General features: G+C 32.1%; 1 protein-coding gene across 2 annotated transcripts in view; it reads left to right on the top strand.

Annotated features, from left to right (window-relative positions):
* Positions 1–2608: 2608 nt before the first annotated feature.
* The window catches only part of LOC119635086 (bromodomain-containing protein DDB_G0280777), a 58965-nt gene continuing 40034 nt past the window's right edge, over positions 2609–21539 (top strand). Inside the window, exons 1-2 of one of the 2 annotated variants that reach the window (XM_038029654.1) lie at positions 2609–2791; positions 11026–14153. In XM_038029654.1, coding sequence (XP_037885582.1) covers positions 12178–14153 — 1976 coding nt within the window. In that variant the 5' untranslated portion in view covers positions 2609–2791; positions 11026–12177. Of the gene's footprint in view, positions 2792–2899; positions 2940–11025; positions 14154–21539 lie in introns of those variants that run through there. The other variant, XM_038029653.1, reaches the window with a different exon arrangement.

Genomic DNA, 21539 nt, shown 5'->3' on the forward strand with positions numbered 1-21539 from the left:
AACGTTTGCTTCGCATTGCTGCCAGCAAATGGGCGTTGAAAAAGCATAAGGTAAACATAATTTTATCCCCCTATTAAATGCATGTAAGGGAGTTATGCAAGATTCGTCTGTAGCTAAGCATAATTTTCCCATTTGTTATTCTTCATTTTTATTACTCTATTTTGTTATGAATTTTATTTATTCTTTCCTAGAAATAACATATACTTTCATAAACTGAAAGCATTCGCTAAATAAATAAAATGAAGATTATTTCGAAAAGTTGCGTAAGAGTACCGGTTGTAATTATGTCTGCTGCTGCAAGAAGAATATTTGGAATCGTTAACGCGCTATGCATTGAAGTCAATGCATGTTGTTGTATACTCTGCGAATTGGCGATGAGCCAAAATCAATATTTTCTCTCTCATTTTTCGTTTTCCGTTTCGCTAGCGATTGCTCTTAAGTTCTTTTGAAGTTAATGCCAAGTCTTTTCACTTATTAAAATTTTAATGACATTATTACTTAACAAGTATTACATGCATGCTTTCGACAAATTTTGTTTTTCTTCAAAATCAAAGAGAGATATCAAATAAGTTTCATAGTGTTCTTCATTGCTATTTCATTTCTTGAAATTCTCTTCACTGATGATGACTTTTGCTTTTATTTCGTAAAATGTTGTACTATCTCCTAGTTCGTCTTTTTCGTCATTTTTGTAACATGTTCCTTGTTCGAAGCTTTAAATTTCAAACATAAACTTAAAAATTGTCATATTCTAAAAAGTCGATTTCCGGCGTCCTATGATACCTAGACTAATAATATCACAATACAGACTTAACAACCGGCTTGACAAGAACAATATGTTAACTAAACTTTCGTACCTGTTTTATTATTACCTACGGTTTTTTCTCTGTTGTTCTTCATCTTTCAGATTTTCTGCGTCCATGCTAATGGAGAATACAAAGTTATAAACGCTGTGATAAGAAAACATATAGTTTTCTATTATGATTAGTGACTAGTCACAATCCCAGAATACGAGTAGATTTCCTTAGGTTATGAAGTTGAAGTTCACGAAAGAAATTGAAAAAGCTTTTGCTCGCAACTGAATGCCTGAAGTTTAAGGAGTTGGTTCAACTAATAGTAAAATCTGCTATTAGTTCCCTACGAAAACTTCTTTTATCCACGAAAGTCGAAAGTGACTCATCTCTAAAGCTAACAGAGAGACATCTTGGGTCAACTATTGAGATAACAGAGAGACATCTTGGGTCAACTATTGATATAACAGACAGATATCTTGGGTCAACTATAGATATAACAGACAGACATCTTGGGTCAACTATAGATATAACAGACAGACATCTTGGGTCAACTATAGATATAACAGACAGATATCTTGGGTCAACCATGGACATGATTAGGAAAACACCATAATTGCGTGAAGTACGAGCTCAGACGTTGGAGTCTAGCCCGAAGGTGACAAAATAGATTTAAGTAAAATCTGCCTGAGTGGCCGTGTAGGCAAGAGTCTCGACTAGCAACTCAATGGTCGTGGGTCTAAATCTCAAGTGCGGTAGAGTTTTTAATAAAAGCCAAATGCTAGATGCTAGTGCTTAGAATTTATTCTCTGGCTAATTTATAATAATAATAATAATAATAATAATAGATTTAAATAAATAAATGATTTTTTTTTTTATGATTTATTTCTGTTCTGCTTTCATTTCACTCTTTATCAAAATGAAATATGCTACGCGTTACAAAATTAGCTAATTAGTGTAGCGAGCCAACAGTTGCCTTTTGTAGGTTGCAGGATGAAATTGTTAGCACAGGCTATCGACAGGATCGCTGGTCGTTACAAAGTAAATTTTTATTTATTGTCTAAGGCTACGAATTGCGTCATTCTTCTGTCCTCGGCTTCCATTTTATACTTATTCAAGTGCGAATCATTTTTCAAAATGTACCACAAAGTTATAGATGTCGACTTTAAATGCAGAATAAATAAAATAATAATTATAATAATAAATTCAGTTAGTCGCTAACACTTTTTCCGATTCATTTTTCTCGTAAAATTATCGAAAGAACGCTCTTAACGCATAATATGCGGCGCATTTTGATTAGTTGAAAAGTTAGAAAGCAAGAAAAAATGTCACGAAGCAATATAGAAAAAGATAAGAAATCAACCAAATAAATATTGAGCCTTGAGAAGATCAAAATCATTTAGTCAATGTTACGTATGATGACATTTTTGTTTAATGAATGCAATGCCGTATCGCATTTTTAGGCAAACCTAATGCAAAAAGAAGCATATTCTGCTTTCCTTCCTGTGGATAAAAAGTGTGATTATATGGTAGTTAAATGATTTTTCATAAAATTTTAAGAGAACGTCGCAATTTTCATAGCTATTTTTCTCTTTGCACTAAATTACTTTTGGTTTTTCTCTCTTTTTCCCTTTTTTTCTTCTTTTGCTTCTCTTATTTGAAACAACATCATACGATATATGAGTATATATATATAAGCCGCAGACACAATGAACATTAAACGAATAAATGAATTTCTCGATGGGAGTAACGAATGAATATGAAATGAATTTAATATGTTGGAGCTAGTTGTGCGATGAATGCGGTGGTGTTTCACTGTTGTTATAGCTGTTGTTCACTGCTGTATGCTGACTGCTGACTGCTGCTTGCCTGCCTGCCTGCCTGCATTCATTGTTGTATCATGCTCAGCATTTAGTTTAGTTAGTGTCGGGCTTTCGCGCGGTTAGTTTTGGTTAGTTGCTTTATGAACGGGAATGAAACATCGCCACACACATTATGCGGATGTAAATATTGAACGGTGATAGTTGCTGTGTTTTCTATCTTTTTTTAAATTGAAAATTCGTAGTGTATTTTTTTGTTTCAAAATAGAATGCGAATGCGAATGCGAAACTTTGCTATGAAGAGAAAATTAAACAAAAGCCAGTAAATTAAGTAAGAAAAGTAAAATAAAAATAAAAAGCAATTAAAGAACGAGTTTATAGTGCTACATTATTTTTGTTATTGTTGTTGTTGTTATTGTTGTTGTTGTTGTTGTAGTTGTTAAGCTTAATGTGAAAAACTATTTCTTACACTTTGGATTAGAAAACAAGTAACACCATAAAGAGTGCGTAAATATGTATTTTTTTAAATTTATATATTACATATATATATATATATATATATTTATATACATGTTTGGGAATTATAAAGTATAATATACGAAAAACAAATACTCTCCTAATGCGTGGGTGGTTGTGCGTTTTGTAAGCAGCGCCTTTCTCTAAAACTCAGTGAAAATTTAAATAATTACACAAAACTGGGCTGTTTTCTCCACGCGAAGAAAAAAGAAAAAAAAAAAACATTGTAAGCAAAACAAAAAGTGCATTAATTGTGCTATAAAAACATATAAAATTATACATAAATAAATGAAGAAAAAAAAAATAAATAAATAAAAACAACAAGAAAACAATAAAAATTGTACTCATGCCAGTAAAATGAAAATGTTTAATAAAAATTTGTTAACCCATTTCTTTATATAGCTCCTGTTTTGTATTTTTATGTTTAATTGTAAACAGCATGAAAGTTGCTAAAATGATAAATAAAAAATAAAAAAAAAAAACAAATTCCATGATTATTATTATTATTATTATTATTATTATTGTTGCTAATGTTGTTGCTATTATTATTGTCATTATTGCATTATTGCTGTAAGGTATTCAAGTTTCAATGATGTTTTACGGCTACGTACGGTACGGTGTAATATGAGCAGAAGGCATTCATAAATGCTGCATACCTTTTTATATGAGCAAATGTTTAAATATAGACAAATAATGTATAAGCATGTGTGTGTGTGTGTGTGTGTTTGTCGTATTTTCTTTTTTAGGTGTTTTTTTTTATTTTTTTATTTTTATTTTTATTTTTTTCCCTACAACAACTTACCTATGCAAGTTGTAATAAGTAAATTGTCGAACAACTACACATGCATACGGCATGCTTTAGAGATTTAGGTAAAAAAAAAAAAAAAAAAAAAAAAAAAAAAATAAAAAGTTAAGTGAGTTAGCAAGCAATATAAAAATGAGATGAGCTAATATTAGCTAATGGGATGATTACAACAACCATAACTGTAGAAATAAATTATTGTATTTTTGTTGTTTTATTTCACTTCATATAACATATATTCGCATAAAGATAAACTTGGACACTCATCTACTAGCGAACTTATTAAAAATGAATGATTTCTCATTATGTGCGTGTGGGTGTGTATGCGCGCGTATGGTTAAAATGTTTAATATATTCCAATAAATATTTTTTTTAAATGCATAAATATGTCTTGTAAAATTGTGTAAATATGTGAGCGTCTAAGCAGCGGTAGGGTGTGCTTGAAATTAGTAGCCGTCTTATTTACTCTACTGTATTTTACAATAAATATTGACTTTGTAAAGGGTCAACACTTTAAGGTTTACTTAATTTTTGATTTTTTGTCAGGTTTTTTTTTGTCACTTATGTCCAACAACTTTTTGTGTTTTTGCAGACCACGCCTCGTTTTATTTATAACGCATAGGAAAAAGGCAATTTTCGAATTGCGGTTTTCCGCTTCAATTGCGAATACGAACAAAAGATTAATAGACAAAGAGATAAATGCAAATGAAAAATTCGTCTCAGCGTTACAGTTATATGAAAAGTTGACTAAAACAAAAAAAAAATATCGTTTTTTTTTTGATGAGAGAAAAAATCGAGTTTTTCTTTTATTATTTTTAGGCTTAAGATAAATCGTTCTTAATAGCGAAAATCTGATTGAAATGTTAAACTTTAGACTGCCATTATTAGTGAAAATTTTGTAACTTAAAGGGATTTACAAAATTTTTTTAAGCAAACGCTTGGCGGTTAGGTGTGGCATGGTTCGATATAAAGCAGATACACAACTGTTCACTAAATAAATTATTTTTCAATAAATATCTACGAATTAGCAAAATTCTTTGAGGTTTTCCTTTGTAAGAATGAAAAGTAACTCTCTCTCTCTCTCTCTCTCTCTCTCTAATTTTGCTTTGGCTTTTTTCATTTACCCTCTTTCTCTACCCTCTTTCAGTGGTTGACTGTAAACATTCGAATTGATCGTTGGGATTTCTTTAAAAGCGACTCTGTATACACATATATATATATATATCTTTGCAATTTCACCAAACTTACTGCAGGATCTGCTTTTTAGTCCCTACTGATGGATGCGGGGCTCACTATATTTTTCTATTCACTTGTAATATTATGAAATGCGCAGCGGAGAGAAGGTATATATATGTATATATATATATATACGATATCATGGATTACAGCCTCATAATCTTGTCTGTCTGTCTGTCTGTCTGTCTGTCCGTTCTTATAGTGAACTTTCCTATAACTAGACAAATATTTGACGTCCTTAAATTAAGTTTAAAACTAGGCCTGGTTTATTTATAACTCCTTAAAACACTGGATATAAATCTCAAATTCTATACAAATAGACTGTTGGAATGTCTAAACGGTCAATGGAAAACTGATCATAATTAGTTCGCTTATGCGAAAATACAAAATGATTTTAAAATTCATGCAAATATTTCTGAATGTAAAAACGGAAATGATCAATCAAATGACGCGCCCACTATTAACAAAATACTTTTGTTACTATTTTACACTGATGGGTATAAAACAATCGCCAAGTGCAATTCAATTTTCGATGTGTTTTTGTTAACGCTTCGAATACAAAGATTTTTAGATAGTGGACCTGCAGATAAGCCATTTTTTTTTTTTAAAGATTTTATGATTTCATCCCCTTTGCGTTTAAAATGCTTACCGTAAATATTGACTTGTTACTTCAAATGAATCTCTTTCAACTTGAACGGTGCTTAGATGTGGACTTATATGGCGAGTTTTTCAGAGATTTTAAATATAATTTTTGCTGGTTGTCTTCTGCATATTTATATGCCTTGTTATGTTGCGAATAAATATAGTCAGGTTGACTTAATAGATGTAATAGCATAAGAATGTCAGTATCAAAATATCTCGTTACATAATTTTGTATGACTATCAGCGATTTTGTTCCCTTTATCGAGCCAAAAAAAACAACATATGGCCAATGCATTCCATTCATAATCAACAAAAAAAAAAACTCCTCTGCTAGACAAAGAAGGTGCTTCGGTATTGTTTACGAAAATTGTAACATTGGTAAATGAACGATTTATACGCATGAACACACACTTTCCTGTCACTCAATGACTGCATGGTTTGTTTGTTTTTTTTTTTTTTTCATCTAAAGGCGTGTCAATGGTTTAAATAAAATCATATTTACATGAATTGTTGATTTGGTTTGAATAAATATTTTCGGCAGATGTGTCTGCCAAAAACGTTCATTCTTTAAGTCCGTTGATAAGCGGTTCATAGTCATCTTCGTAGTTGATGAATAGAATAGAATTTAATCATAAGTGTATGTAAGATGTGCGTTACTTCTTTAGCTCTCTTATCAAATGCTCGGTAGTTATTTTCGAAGTTATTCGACTGAATTAAATCACAAATGTAGGTGATATGTGTCCCCCAAACCCTTTCTTCTTTAGCTTTGCTAAGTAAGTGACCCCCTGTTATTTTTGAAGTTGATCGACAGCATTTAATCACAAGCTGTAGGTTTTTCTTAAATTGCATTTATTGTATATCACATTAAGTCTTCTCTGACTAGAGATAAATATAAAATAAAGCTAATAAGTATTCTTCTTACACGAAAATTATTTGTCATTTAAAAATTTTTATTGTTAATAAAAACCGCTTTTAGTTGAGAAAACAAAAAAAAAAAATTAATTTTCTTAATATTTAAATAAAAATTTTATTTTAATTTCGTAGTTTTTTTGAAATTTTCATAATCGTTTGTTTAATAGCATGCCTTTATGCTCGTTGGTTTTATGAAATATGTACACAATTACATTTTATAGACATATGTGCAGATTGTGTTCAGTCAATTGTGATGTATTTTGTAATAATTTGATTTGATTTTCATACATTCATATATTATTCAAATTTCGAAACAATTTCTTTATAAACAAATGTGATGAAAGTTTTCATAAATTATCTTCAATATGTGTTGCCACATAAAATAAATACAAGTCTTTAGCTATAATTAGCAAATATGTTGTAGTGTGTTTATAACAAAAAAATATTCATTTATATCATTTCGATGTTTGGAATTAAATAATGCTTTCCTAGTAACGCAGATTTGTCAAGTAGAAGCAAAAAAAAAAAAAAAAAAAAAATTGTATTCTCAGACATAATACAATAATTTTCAAAGCTTTTCAAGTTCAGAAATTCCAAACTGCAGTTTTCACTATTAGTTTACTTGATTTTAAGAATTTCAATGAATAGGAAAGATACAGAGATGGATGGAGAAATACGTAAAAGAATTATGCTGAGTGAATCCGTTTCATTTCGTAACAATTAAAAGACATATTTTGTTGGGTTTCATCATATAAAGCGGCAAAGATGATGGTTTATCTCCATCTACTAGAATTGGGGTGAGAAAAACGCTTTTTGAAGTCAAATCTATTTCGGATTTTTGAAGCAATTTCCTCTATCTTGCTTCCAAATTTACGAGAGGTATCAAGAAGACTGAACGTACTTCCTTCCCTTTTTGTTTACTTTATCTTTGCAATGTTCAGTGGAAGCAACAAAGGTGAAGCACATATGTAAAACATAACGATGTTGCCGATCTTTAAAAAAAAAAGGGAACAATTTCCAGATATCCGGTCTTTTTCAATCGTAATACTAACGATGATGCTTAAACTTTAGCGGTAATAGTTGTTACGAATGAAGAGTGATATCAATTTTGTAATCAGAAGAGATTTTTATGCCTAATTGCTTTCAATATTCAGCTCAATATGTTTTAATTAAAGCTTGTAACGCGATATGCTTAAGTTACCTGTAATTGCAATAAAAATGCATAAACATATTAAACCGGTCGTAGAGTCATTCATATTTTATTAAATAAAAGTGTTAATTGATTAAAATTATAAATATTTATGAAATATTTTGTCATTGTGATGATAATTTTTATACCGAACACATTTATAAAACGCTCCGTCATTCATTAAAGCGTTTGATAGAAAGAAACGTACGTTTAAATGTATGTTTGCAATTAAAAGGAAAGAGGAAAATAGTATTTTGTATGTATACCCAATAGCCAAAAATTTTGTTTAATCAACCGATTGAGATCGATATCAAAGTTTTCAATTAAGGTTCAAAACACACCTAGACATCTATGGTAAGATGATAAAAAACAGGGACGCTAGTAATGGTTTACTTCAAAAATGAATCGATTTCATTGCGTTTAACCAGCAATTTGTTTGCAGAAGCTCAGGCAATTTGCATCTTTTAGCGACAATTCATGCGTCATGCATGCTCTCTAAGTTTCTTGATATACACCTGAGTAGCCGAAGGCGAGGAATCTCGACTAGACAAGTCAATGGTCGAGAGTTTTTAATAAAAGCCGATATCCTTAGACGCTAGTGCTTTTAAGAGTTTAGTCTTAGAATTTATTTCTCTGGCGAAATTAATAATAATAATAATAATAATAATAATAATAATAATAATAATAAGTGTCTTTATGTATTAAACTTTCGTCGAAACTCGTCTATGGTTTTGGCAATGTCATGCTTGCTTATCATTTAGGCAGATTTTATATATATATATATATTTTTTTTTTGTAAGATTTCATCGCTTTTTCTAGTGGTTGGTTGCCCAGAGCGAGACGCATCTTCGACATCGAAATGTCAAGAATGAAAAAGGAAAAGCTAGCTGCAAGCTAATGTAGCTATTAAGCTTGTTGACTGCGCAGAACATAGAGCATTTTTCAAAAGTTTCATTCATGCTAACATAAATACAAGTACACCTTTTCACACGATTCATAACATGTACATCTACCTGCTTAAAAATTGTACATTGAAATGTCATCTTGTAAATATATGTTATCTGATATGAAATGCAATCTAGTGACAGAAATCTCTCAATACTTTTTCTCCAAATGTATATATATGTGTGCATTCGTTCTATATGTATGTTTATGTAAATCTATGTATTCTTGCACTTTGCCTTTTATATATTTGAAAATTATTAGCTTTAATCTCGTCATCCCCTTTGAATTCGCCTTATATCTGCTCGTCTGTATTTATTTAAATTTTTTTTTAATGAAAAATCATATGAAAAATTCGAGAACAAATCTAAATTTTATATTAATATTTGCTTTTGAAGTAATGGCGCTATAATAAACATATCTGTCAATATCTGTCACTTAAAAGAAAATAAAAATATTGCATAAATTATTCAAATCTTGTGAAAATAAAAAAATTTCTCGCCTTTCATAAGCAGGATGTTTGCAAAAAAAAAAAAAATTAGTTCTTTGCTAGCGGGCCCTATGATTTTAACGGCATATACACGATTCACTTATTTGTGCCTAAGCGATCAGAAATTTTATGCCGTAAATTCAATACTAACTCTTATAAATAAAGCCTCCAATAAAGATCTATAGATAGCTTCAATGACAATGGCGATGATGTTAGACCATCTCTTGTCTTTAACTTTCACTGAAGTTTGGGGTTATCTGCTCCGTATTGATTGACTGATATTACAATGATTTTGATAAAATGTTTTTTTGCGTTTAAAATGCATTGAATAAATTTCTATAACATCTGCAATTTTCCGCGATTATAAATTATGTTTGTCGAGTACAAACTGTCAAAATGCTTATCAATATTTTTGTATCTTTTTTTTTTTAAGACGCCTATGCGTGTAGAGATACGATAATGAGTACGGAAAATGAAGTGAGGAAAGACGGGTAGCGAGCAATAGTAGTTCGATTAGGACGTGTAATGGTTTCACCGAGCGAGCATTTCATAAGCCATTTGTCATTAAAGTGTGGAGCAAGCAATCGATCGTTGATATGTCCACTTGATAGTCGCGCTTCTTATATACGCATTGGTAGGCGAACCTATCAAATGAACAGTTTCTATTGGATGGTCCTTATTATGTATAATATATATACATATATATATATATATATATGGTTCAGCCACTTAGGGAATTTTCACTGCACCGGCAGGCACGATTGTGATTAGAAAGAGTTATCGGTAAAGAGAGCTGGAAGACGGGAGTAATATTCGTGTACATTCGATTTAAATTGGAATCATGAGGTATATACACATATTGACTGATTGAAACCTTAAATACAATAAAGTAATGAATATAGAGAAAATAAACTGTAGCGCAGTTAGTGCAACATGCCAGGAAAGTGCAAAATTATTATTATTATTATTATTTTTTTTTTAATATCTATAAATTATAAATAAAGAAAAAGTTTTAAACAAAAATTTATAGCTTTTTTTAAAAGGAAAAATGAATGTAAAATTCGACTAAAGCTGAATGCAAGTTTCGTAATATTTGCATAAATTAAATGAATGCAAACATAGGAGTTCCTACTATCTGTGTGTTAATTAAACACCACACACACAGCGGAAGACCCAGTAGCAATAAAAAGCAAATTGACGCCAAATGTAAGCTAATAAATCTAAATCATTTAATAGTATATGTGTGTGCGTGCATATATGCATATTCTGGTATCATTTGTAATTACATATCTAGATAAACATGAAAGAAATACTTTTGATATAGCATTGTTAACATCAACAACAACAACAACAACAACAACAATTATAAACAATTCAATGAATACTGATAAAAATTGAAAGCAAAGAGAAAAAAAAAAAATTAAATAAATAAAAAGAATGAACGGTGAAGATACGTTTTTGTAAATAACGCACTACAAGGTCGAAAGATAAAATTTTTTTTTTGGAATTAAAAACAAAAACAAGTTGTACTCAAAGAAATTTCATTCTCTTTAATCGTATTCTCTCTCTCTCTCACTTAATCAACAAACGATAATTATTTTAATTAATAAATCACCCATATATATATATATATATATATATAAATATTTTATTTTATTTTTTCATTAACCTCTGGCATTTTATTGCAGGTACATTAAAACCTCATCAGCGACAATTGCTTTTTATAAAGCAATAGCAGCAACGATAGCAAAAGTACTAAATTTGCATAGTGCAAGCACGAATACGAACATAAACGAGCAATAACGAGAATTCTTTGCTTTTTCTACGTTAGTGTATGTGGAGCAATGAAAACGAGTTAAGTACGTCTTAAAGCCGTTAGAATTGTTGTCACACTTGCGCCGTGGAATATAATTTACGAAACGTACATACTAACTAGCGGTAACCCATTTTGTAACCACTACTTTTTTCTGTGATCAGCGAAAAGAAAAAGAAAATAGAATAACAACAACAAAAAAAAAAAAAGAAAAGAGAATAAAACGCAACAACTACACAATTATCAGAACCGGAACTCATATCTTAACTGAATCAAAATAAAGTAAAGAAAAAACGTGAAAAATTTTTGCAAGAAATTCTCAATGAAATGTTGATTCGACTTTTTTGTTATTGTTGCTCGTTCACTTACTTGTAACATCATATAGTTTTTGTGGCTAGAATATTTCACAAAACAAAAAACAAAAAAAAAACCACAAGATCGCGCGAAATTGAATATCGTCGTCGTTCGTTGTGCCTGGAATAGGGAGAAATAGAAGAAGAAGAGGTGCATGAGGAGAGGATAAGAAAAGAAAAGAAAAACCGAAACAAATTGTCATTTATAGTAAAATCAGACACAATAAAACGAGTTTTAGATGAAAAATATTAAGCATAAATTAAGTTGAATCTATAAACAAACCAAGCAAACAACAATCACACGTACCGACGCATTTGTATAAACATTCACCTATACGTCCATACTTATATTATACGAGTCGGTTAGTGAGTTAGTGATAACGTCAGCTAAATAAATTATATACATCCACAAAAGCTCATGTGAGATCACAGAAACAAGTAGAAGTGACCTACAAAGACAGGTTTTTGGTGCCAATACATTGTAACAAATACACCATCATCATCATCATCATCATTATCATCAAGAACTGCTTCGCCAGACCCAGTTGAGACAAAACACAAAACACAAAACGAGCTTTAGCGTAGTCGTATAACAACCAAAATAAAATAAAATAAAATAAATATATAAATAAAAACGCAAAAAAAAAAGAAAAGAAAAAGAAAAACATAAAAGCATGGCAACAAAAACAAAATTATCCAGCGTGATATCGACACCGCAAGCCGCTGCAGTTGCCAAGAAACCGGGACCTCCAGTACCACCTAGACCTCAGCACACGACCTCAACTGCTGCTGCATCGTTACTGAGAGCGCAACGTTTAAGTAGTAAAGCAATAGCACCAGCAGCTGAACATCCTCAAGTTCTAAAAAAGCCATCGTTAGCAGCGCATTGCGTTAGCAATCAAAGCAGCTCAGCGACAGCCACAGCCACAGCGACAGCTACGGCCACAACTTCTACTAGTGGCAGTGGTGTTGGTCGTACAGTTATCTATAAATCTCCATCAGCAAATTTGCAAAAGCGCCAAGAAGAACGTGAGAAACATAACGATACCAGCACAGTTGGCCAGACAAACGCAAACAATGGAAAAATAACGAATGGCATGCATGCCTCAAAACCACCGCTAAAATTGAGAAAAGCACCCGATGTGCCCACCACCACAAAACCACACCAAACCAATAGCCAACAAACAACTCAAGCAATATCAAGTGATATAAAACACGTAACAGTGGAAGAACATAATCGCGGCAATGTTGACAATAATATTGTAATTGTGCAATCAGCACCGGGTGTGGCAGCACTAAATCGCCATCATTCGATGAATTCATCTCAGAATAAAGTTGATAGCAATCGTTCTCAACTTAAAGATGCGCGTTTCAGTTTCGATAAAGCAGACTTTGAAACGCATGTTCCAAGAATTCATTTAGATCAATTGCAGCCAGCCAGTCAACCGTTGCCGAAACCTCGTAAAATTGTTAAAGTTCCTGTTGCCACAATGGATATGATAGACGATCAACATTCTAATGTCGCTACAAGTTTATCTGTTACATCAAATTTGGTGGGTGTCAATTTGTTTAAACGTTCGAAAACGACACTCGATAATTTTACAAGCCGTGGAAATGTAACAACAATCAGTACTGGGCAAACTGGTGGCAGTTTCTTGTCTGGCAAAACAGTGGAAATTAAAAATAATTTAAAAAATGCCGCCGAACGACTCTTTTCGGAAATCATGATCAATCAACAAAAGCAAAATAACTCAGATACATCAAACACAACCATCATAACCAAACACGAACGTGCACTACAACATCAGGCAATAAGAGACCAAAAAGTAGCCGCACTTCATAAACAGCATGCCGTCAATAATGTTACCGTGGTCAATACTGACAAGACAACAACAACAACAACAACAACAACAACAACAACAACATCAACATCAACATCAACGCGAGCAACATCATCTACAATAACTCAAACAAACAATCCATCGGCACAGTATGGTAATAATTGTACACGTATAAATATCTCGGCAAACAATGCGAACGATACGCGTCAAGTGGTTTCAGCCTTTAATTCCCCCGAGAAAAAAACTGCTTTTCATGAAATGCTCATATCTGAATTGGCTGCCATGCGCACCAAATCAAATTCTATGGAAAATTTGCAAACAAAAGATTGTCGACAATCTGTAGATAGAAGCACCATGCTAATGGCAACATCGACCCCCAAATCGTCAACGGCAGCGGCAATTCAAAATACGATACGCAATCGTTACAATTCTTTAGAGGATCACGAAGAAGATGTTGATGCTGATAATATTGAAGATGCCGATGGCGATACCGAGGATGATTTGTTAAATAAATCCCTTAAAGTGATTGCCAGCAATAAGCTACGTAAACGTAGTCCATCTGGCTGCTCGTCAGATTCGTCACCGTACGGTACCGAACGTTCGGCTCGCATTCGTACATCAGATTGGATTGAGGTCGGCGATAATGGCAAAGAGGTTACTTTAACTAGCTGCCATATAAGTTTAGAGGATTCGGGCTTAGAAGATGAGGAACGTTTAGATGAAATGTCTTCATCGGGTGTGGGTGATTCATGGGATAGCGTTAAAGAGGAGGCCGAACAACAAGCAAAACGAAATCGTAGCGTAAAAAGGTAAGCGATATATTTATGTTTATATATATATATTTCACATTGAAATGGAAATTTATTTAAGAGCTAATGGGATATGAAATAAAATTTTAAATAGGCATAGGATAGGGAATTTAATTGAAGTTTTTCTAAAAATATATTTTGCATTGATATTAAAATTAAAGTAAAAGAAGGTCGGGTCACAAAATTAATAAGAAATAGTTGAGGAAGTTCTGACTTAGATAATTTTGAAAGGTTAATGCTAATTGAAGTCATACTCTGGTGAAAATAATTTTATGTTAGCTTCCTACTATTGAAGTAAGAATATATGGGCGTTTAATTGTCGCATGTGTAATACCATAAAACTGATCCGTAGATTTTATAAAGTATTCTTCACTCTGGACGTTCGTCCGATTTTCTTTTAGTTGAGGTCTTGAAATTGAAAATTTGATAATTACTTGCAAAAGAAATTTGACTTCTGCTATGAATTTCTTTATACCCAGACCATCAAAGCAATTTCTCATCAATATTTATCAGCGAATGAATGTTAGGCATGGTTAGGTACTAAATTAGTTAATCATTTATCTCTTCGTTGCGTTTGCCCTGGCTTTTCAAAATACCAACCATCAACTCCGTCCCAATTTAATTTGCCAGGGTAAACCAAACTTGTGCCTGCGCAATTTCAAGTATTCGACACTATCGGGTCTTGTTTGCCCATGCACTTAAGTATAGGTAATTACTTAATCCTTATATTACTGTAAATATTGATAGAAAAGTAAAGCTTTAATTATATAATTAATACATTTTCTCCTTACACATGATATGTATTCGTCATGTTCGGGATGAGTTTATGTCTTCAGCTGCTTTTTGACCTTGATATATAATTTTCTTACCTTACATTAAACGTTAGAAATAGTTACACAATTGGTCTCCAAGCCGACGTTTAACTAGAATTTTTCAGTTCTCCTTTACTGCTAAATTTCTTAAAATGATTTCCGATTTCTTCCTTATACTTGAATCTAATTCTGGCCATGTTTTACAAAACAATTTTGACTTGTTATTGATTTTATGCACTGATGAAATTTGCAAGTCTGCTTTCTTATTGATCTCATCCACTTTTCGACCTTAGACGATATCTTTTATTGACAATATCTATAAATAAGTTCCGAAAAGCCCATCGGGATCCAAACGAGAATTAAACTCATTACATCCATTAAGTATCCAAAATTATGAAATATGCCCAAAAGGTATAAGAAAGAGCTATTAAGGTCACATATTACACGAAGCTCGATTGTAAATGACTAAAAAAGTAATAAATAATAATACTACAAATGATCATTGCTTAGTATTGAAAACGCGATCTTTTATTTTTCAAGTATTCTAAATTCCGTACTGAAGACAGTTTTTGGGTTTCATTATAAATGAAATACGAAAAATTATTTAAACATTATGCAATGATTAGAAAGCTTAAACGCTTCCCATTATAACAGAATATTAGTGCAGGCCATGAGATGAAGGGCTGATATGCTCCATGTGCTTCAGACATTTCGAAGCAGCAAAACTTATCTTACCTCTGCCTTGAGTATGCCTGAAATATAAAAAATCACTATTTGAATATTATGGAATGATCAGAAAGTATACGGACTGGATAAGTTTGATATACATCGAGAAGCTCGCACGCCGCCTGCATTTAGTATATATCCGATTATTTAGGAAAGGATGTCATGGGGTAAATTTAACGTTGGATCTAGTTTTAGGATGCAAAAAACCCATAGATAGCCGGTAAAGAGAATGTTGGGTAATGAAACAATGAAAAAACGGCAGTGTAACGTTACCCATATATTAAATATCGTTTTTCTCGTTTTACTATTATTTATTTACATTTCATTAAAATTTTAGACATGAAAAATACAATGAATCACTTTTTGAATTTTAATGAACTTATTCGTCATCAATATGTAATTAACATACATTCGCATGGTTGCTATTACTCTTCCTCGGCAATGATTTAAAGAGACTTACGCACGATTTTCTGAATCACTTGACATTTTTTTAATTTAAAGAAAAAAAAAGCAATCTATTTAACGTTATTTGAAAATACGCTCTGTTCTTAATTGTACGATTCCGATGGATCCGTATAATACTCGTACGTTTAATTTTCAATATTTTCTGACGCTATTTGTCATGGTTAGTAGATTTATTAAAGTAATGCCTTACGGAGATTTTTTTTTGTTTTTTTGCACATCACAAAACAATGGAAATTCGAGCTTAGACGATTGTCATGTACCTACTATCAAATTGTAGCTTATAACGTTTGGGCTCATTTCGAATAAATATTTAAAAAATAGTTAGTTTCGAAACAAACAATCGATGCGTTCTTTGTACAAACCAGTGTTAAAGTCTTGAGATTTTTGTTTCGAGTTCTTTTAATATTTACACGCTACACCACTAGTGGTGTGGATTATATTAAGCTTGTGAGGGTGTATAGAATAGTCAAGAGGACTTAGTATTATATCAATTGATTCAGAATTTTTTTCTTGTTTGTCTGTCCATCTGATGTCTGTCCATGTATTTTTGTATTCAATCGCAGTTGTTGAGATATTTTGATGAACTTTGTTCCACGTGACGTGTTTTTACTCTGAACGAACGCCATTGCTCCGCGAAAACTTTTGCAATTTTCTAATTTTTTCGACAAAACTCGCTGTGTAGTAGCATTTCGACATTTTAAATTGGTATGGAAAATTGTGTTCGGCTGGGGAAAGTTTTTGAATCACCTCTCTCTCATACACACCGTTCCTATGAAAACTGAATCTTTATATACTAAATAGATATAATTTTTAATATTTCATGGTGAAAAGTAGTTTATAATAGTAAATTGATATAGAAATCAGCTTTGCCAAATTTGGACCATGTAGATCTATTGTTGGGGATACCACCACATATTAAGGATTCTTAGGAAATGAAATCAACTACATATCAAAAATGCCTAATTGTTAACATTTTATGGTGAAAATATGCTCATGATAGCAAGTTGATATAAAAATTAAGTGGGCCAAATTTGAACGAGTTAGGTCTATTCCTTAGACTCTACTCCTTAAAAGATTTCTCTCCGCAAATTTTACAAAACGAAGGTTCAATCGGTAAACAAAATTGCGCGCTCATTACAAATATATGAAGGAAGAAAGTCGGCGAAGGCTGACCGTGGTATAAAGTTTTTTCCTTCAAAAGTTGATGAAACGACCCTGAAATCTGTATATTAAGTCAACTATAGTACAAGCAAGTCATAAGCCAAGTCAAACACATAGAAATGACCCGATGGTTTGAAGATTTCCAATGCCTTTCTTTAGGCTGACGCTTAGCCGAGCAGATAAGAGCCGCGATTGTCAAGTCGATCTTTGGATGTTGAAATTCTAGTGCCGTGAACCATTCCATAGCCAAGCTCAGTCGATAAAGGCATTAAACTTGCCGATTTGGACACACGTTCTCACCTGGCTGTACACACTCCAGATGTCTTTCTTTTTCCCTGCTTGTGGCCACCTCTGAAGTGTCTGATTGTGCTAAAAAGAAAAGGGAAAGAAAAAAGCGAATGAAACAATAATTTTAGTACACTCAGTGTACTTCAGCAGTGAAAATTCTATGCTTAGCATGTTAATGAGTGAAATAAAGTGAACGTGTGAAGTATTGAAAGTATATCTGCCTTTCATAATTAAACGGCATATTTACTTTCATTACTAAATTTCTCTATTATCTCTCTCTCTCTCTCTCTCTTTCTCTCTCGTCTTCAATTATAATTAAATTTATTTGTATTTGTTGTGATGGTGACTATTTTAAAAAAAAAAGCTAAGATTTTCTGAAATCTCTTTAAATATGATGAAATTCTTTAATTATAGGGGGGGATTATAATCAAGAGAGATTTAAAATGCTATTGATTTTCCCTTTTTTTCTTTTTTTTTTTTTCTCTTGTTTCAACAAGAACTTAATAATGATTTAAAGTGATGAATCATATTATGTGTGTGCATGTGTTGATAAGCTTCCAAACACATGCATTCATATAATATTTTCGTTATGGTAAGGTTAACATTGTTATTATTATTATTATTATTATTATTGTTATTATTGTTGTTGCTATTCTTTGTATATCTCCAAGTTTTACTTTCGAGCTTGTATACGCTTTAGTTAGTTTACACGTATGCGTTAAATCAACTCAAGCGTATCTTGTTATCTACATTTTATATCTTAGCACAATTTTTTTAGTGCGCCGCAATCGTTTACGTGTTTGTTATGAATCGGGTTCTGTATATTTAATGCATTCGCACAAAGCTGTATATTAGTTCGTAGCGATAATTATCTAAAGGCTTTAACATTTATACTCACCAACGAAGAAGAATGACGCTGTTACCAGTCTGTCTTGTCATTCTCGTTGCAATAGAAACATGCAGACATATCTTGCAGCATATGGATATCTTATAAAGGGCATGCATTCTTGATTACCGTAAAATTTAGAGTCAAATTAACAATTTCCGTCTGAAGAATTTTCTGCTAAAACTCGATACCTATATGCTTTTGATTGATGGTCGCGAACTAAGTATAAAAATGGTCTTGATCTGCCAATACTCTGCCGTATCAAAATGAAAACAAAAATATGCCATCAAATTAGCAAACGATAGAGCGCACTCATGTAAAACTTGATAGGAAATTATGAAATTTGAGATTTTTTTTTTTTTTTGGTTTTTACACCGGTTATCACGATAAGCTCTTGCGAACTGTATCGTATATCGTAGACTTGGCAGATCGATCGCTGAAAATATTCTTTAAACGAAAGTGTTCTAATATTAAGCACATTTTTGAAATATTAGTAAACATGAAGTCCAAATATGAATAGAAATAAAGTGCTTTGCCATTATTTACCCTTTGATCAGTTCAAAGGAAGTGATTATGTAACTCCCATATATAAGCTTAGGCTATACAATATAAAGAAAAATCAACTCAACATTTATTTAGATTACGGTTCTCGAAAGTCTAGCATACAGTTCACCAATTTTCGATCGAAAACTTTAATTTGAAAAAATTTATTCAAAACCGTACTCATGTAAAGCAATTCATACATCTAAGCAAATTGAATTCATTGCTGTAAGAACATTTGGGGAAGCGTGAGCACATCAAAACAAGGTTATAATACGAGCTCGCTCTATAGGTAATGAACTTACCGATAATTACCATTTTATAAAGCAGTTTAGAAAGCTGGTGAGCAAATGATGCCATTTAGTCAACTAACAATTAATCAAATAGTTCCGCAATTATCAAATTGATAGGCAATCATGATTCGTTCTAAAGCGAATACAATCATACCCATCACCGAAGTGTAATATTTGTGGTAAATATTCTCCTGGTCGCGAAAGTGAAACTATCGGATTCAAATATGCCAGAAACTTGCAGGTTTGTATTGGAAGTGGGCCAAGTCGGTCGAACCACCCAAACTGACTGACTCCTCTGTTTTTGAAAGGGGAAAAATTTGAACGCATATTGCTTAAGTGATGCTGCAACACTTATAGAAAATCGAAACAATCAGTCACACACACACACACACACACACTCCCCAATTTAATAGTCTATAACAATTAGGGATTCGGAATACATACATCTAAGCATGGGCGTCTGTTTTTCTGTCCATCTTCCCGTCTTTTCAACTATGTACTATCTGCGGTAAACACCATTCCGTTCGCAAAAAGGAGATGTCGCCTGCAAATTTACGAGAGACTTTGAAAACGGCCCAACCAGGTCAAAGAATGCCCTTACCACACTCCCACACTTCTATGCGACAATCGTGTCTTTTATTCGTTGCTTATAAACTAGAATAGATACACGATATAAAGATGGTCACGCCCACCCAATGTTATAGAGTAAAGAAATATATATTTTTTCCTTTTTTTCAAGCTTTTATAGGATAATGGAGATGGGTATAAAAGGTTCGTTTCTAACCGAGTATAATTTTTTTACATATTCTATTTACACTCATGAAGACTGTGCATATGTAAAGGGCGTATTTGTTTAGAATTCTAAAAAGGGGTCATACTATTACCGATGCCCAGTTATTATAAACTGTGTAAATATGGAAGAGAAATTTTCCTCTTATTAATGACATATGTAAGCGCGACACTGTTTACTTTCTATTTATGTATATATTATTTACACATATATATATGTATATATGTATATATGCTTGCTTATTTAGGTACATGTTTATTTGCATAGTTACTCACCTTATTTCCCGAGTCATTTTATGCGTATTATTATATTTAGAATTTTATTTTATTATTACTACAATTATTAATTTACTGCGTTATTTATTTATTACGTAGATAATGTGCTGCATACACTAGTATATGTTTGCATGGATAAAGTAATAATTATTGTAATATGTTATTAATAAAATGCGCTTACAAGCCATTATTTAGTTATTAAATCTAGTTTTTAAACAAGATGCAAATGTTGTCGACCTTAATGCACGTAAATAATTGTATTGTGAAGTTTCTAATAAAAAAAAAAATTATCTTTGGCTTTATAAAAATTGCTTTGAATACATTTTACAAGTCAAGTTTTCAATTTCGATTTAACCTTCGTTTAAAAGCGCAATCCGCACATCGTCGTCTACATCGTATTATTCGATCGCCTAAAAAATGTTCAAGTTGATAATAAAAAAGTTGAAATTATTCGTTTTCAAATGTCTGCATGTATCTGTGTCTGTAAATGTATTAATTAAAAGGAACGGATATATGAATTCCGAATATGTTGTGCGCTGAAAGATGTATATATATGTAAGTCTTAAGTAAAACTTGGACACATATGCAAAACAACAACATTGGTAGGAAAATCGTACTAAGACTTTCGTAAATTTTCTCTTCTAAGAGAACTGGCGTGAAATTCAAACGGAGCTGGGATCAAATCTGGTATGCCGGTAGGATAAAATCAGATCAGTTGAAACTGCCTCAGGCATTTTTTTTAAAGCAAAAAAGAAAATTTAATCGTCTACAACTCTGTCGGGGGGCGGGGTGGGGGGGACGGGGTGTGAATAATTTTGTTTTAAATAAATTATTAGGAATATTTGTTAAAGAAAATAAAAATATTAAAAAAAATTGATGGATACATTAGGCTTGTCCGGATCTATTCAATACGGAGAAGGATTTGAGATAAATCCACCTGTTATTCGATGTCGATTGATTTAGAATCACTTTCGATTCAGAATCGCTTTTCTGGATCGATCTAAGCTTGCATGTCCGTGCGTCCATCTATCTAACGATCTGTGTTTCTGTGTTCAAGCTACAGTTGGTAATTTTTGAGATATTTTGATAAAAACAACGACGACTTTTGACCCAAGAACGCACGCTATTGAAAATGGTTCAGATCGCACTA

The sequence above is a fragment of the Glossina fuscipes genome, unplaced genomic scaffold (assembly GCF_014805625.2).
Source record: "Glossina fuscipes isolate IAEA_lab_2018 unplaced genomic scaffold, Yale_Gfus_2 3, whole genome shotgun sequence".
NCBI classification, from domain to species: domain Eukaryota; kingdom Metazoa; phylum Arthropoda; class Insecta; order Diptera; family Glossinidae; genus Glossina; species Glossina fuscipes.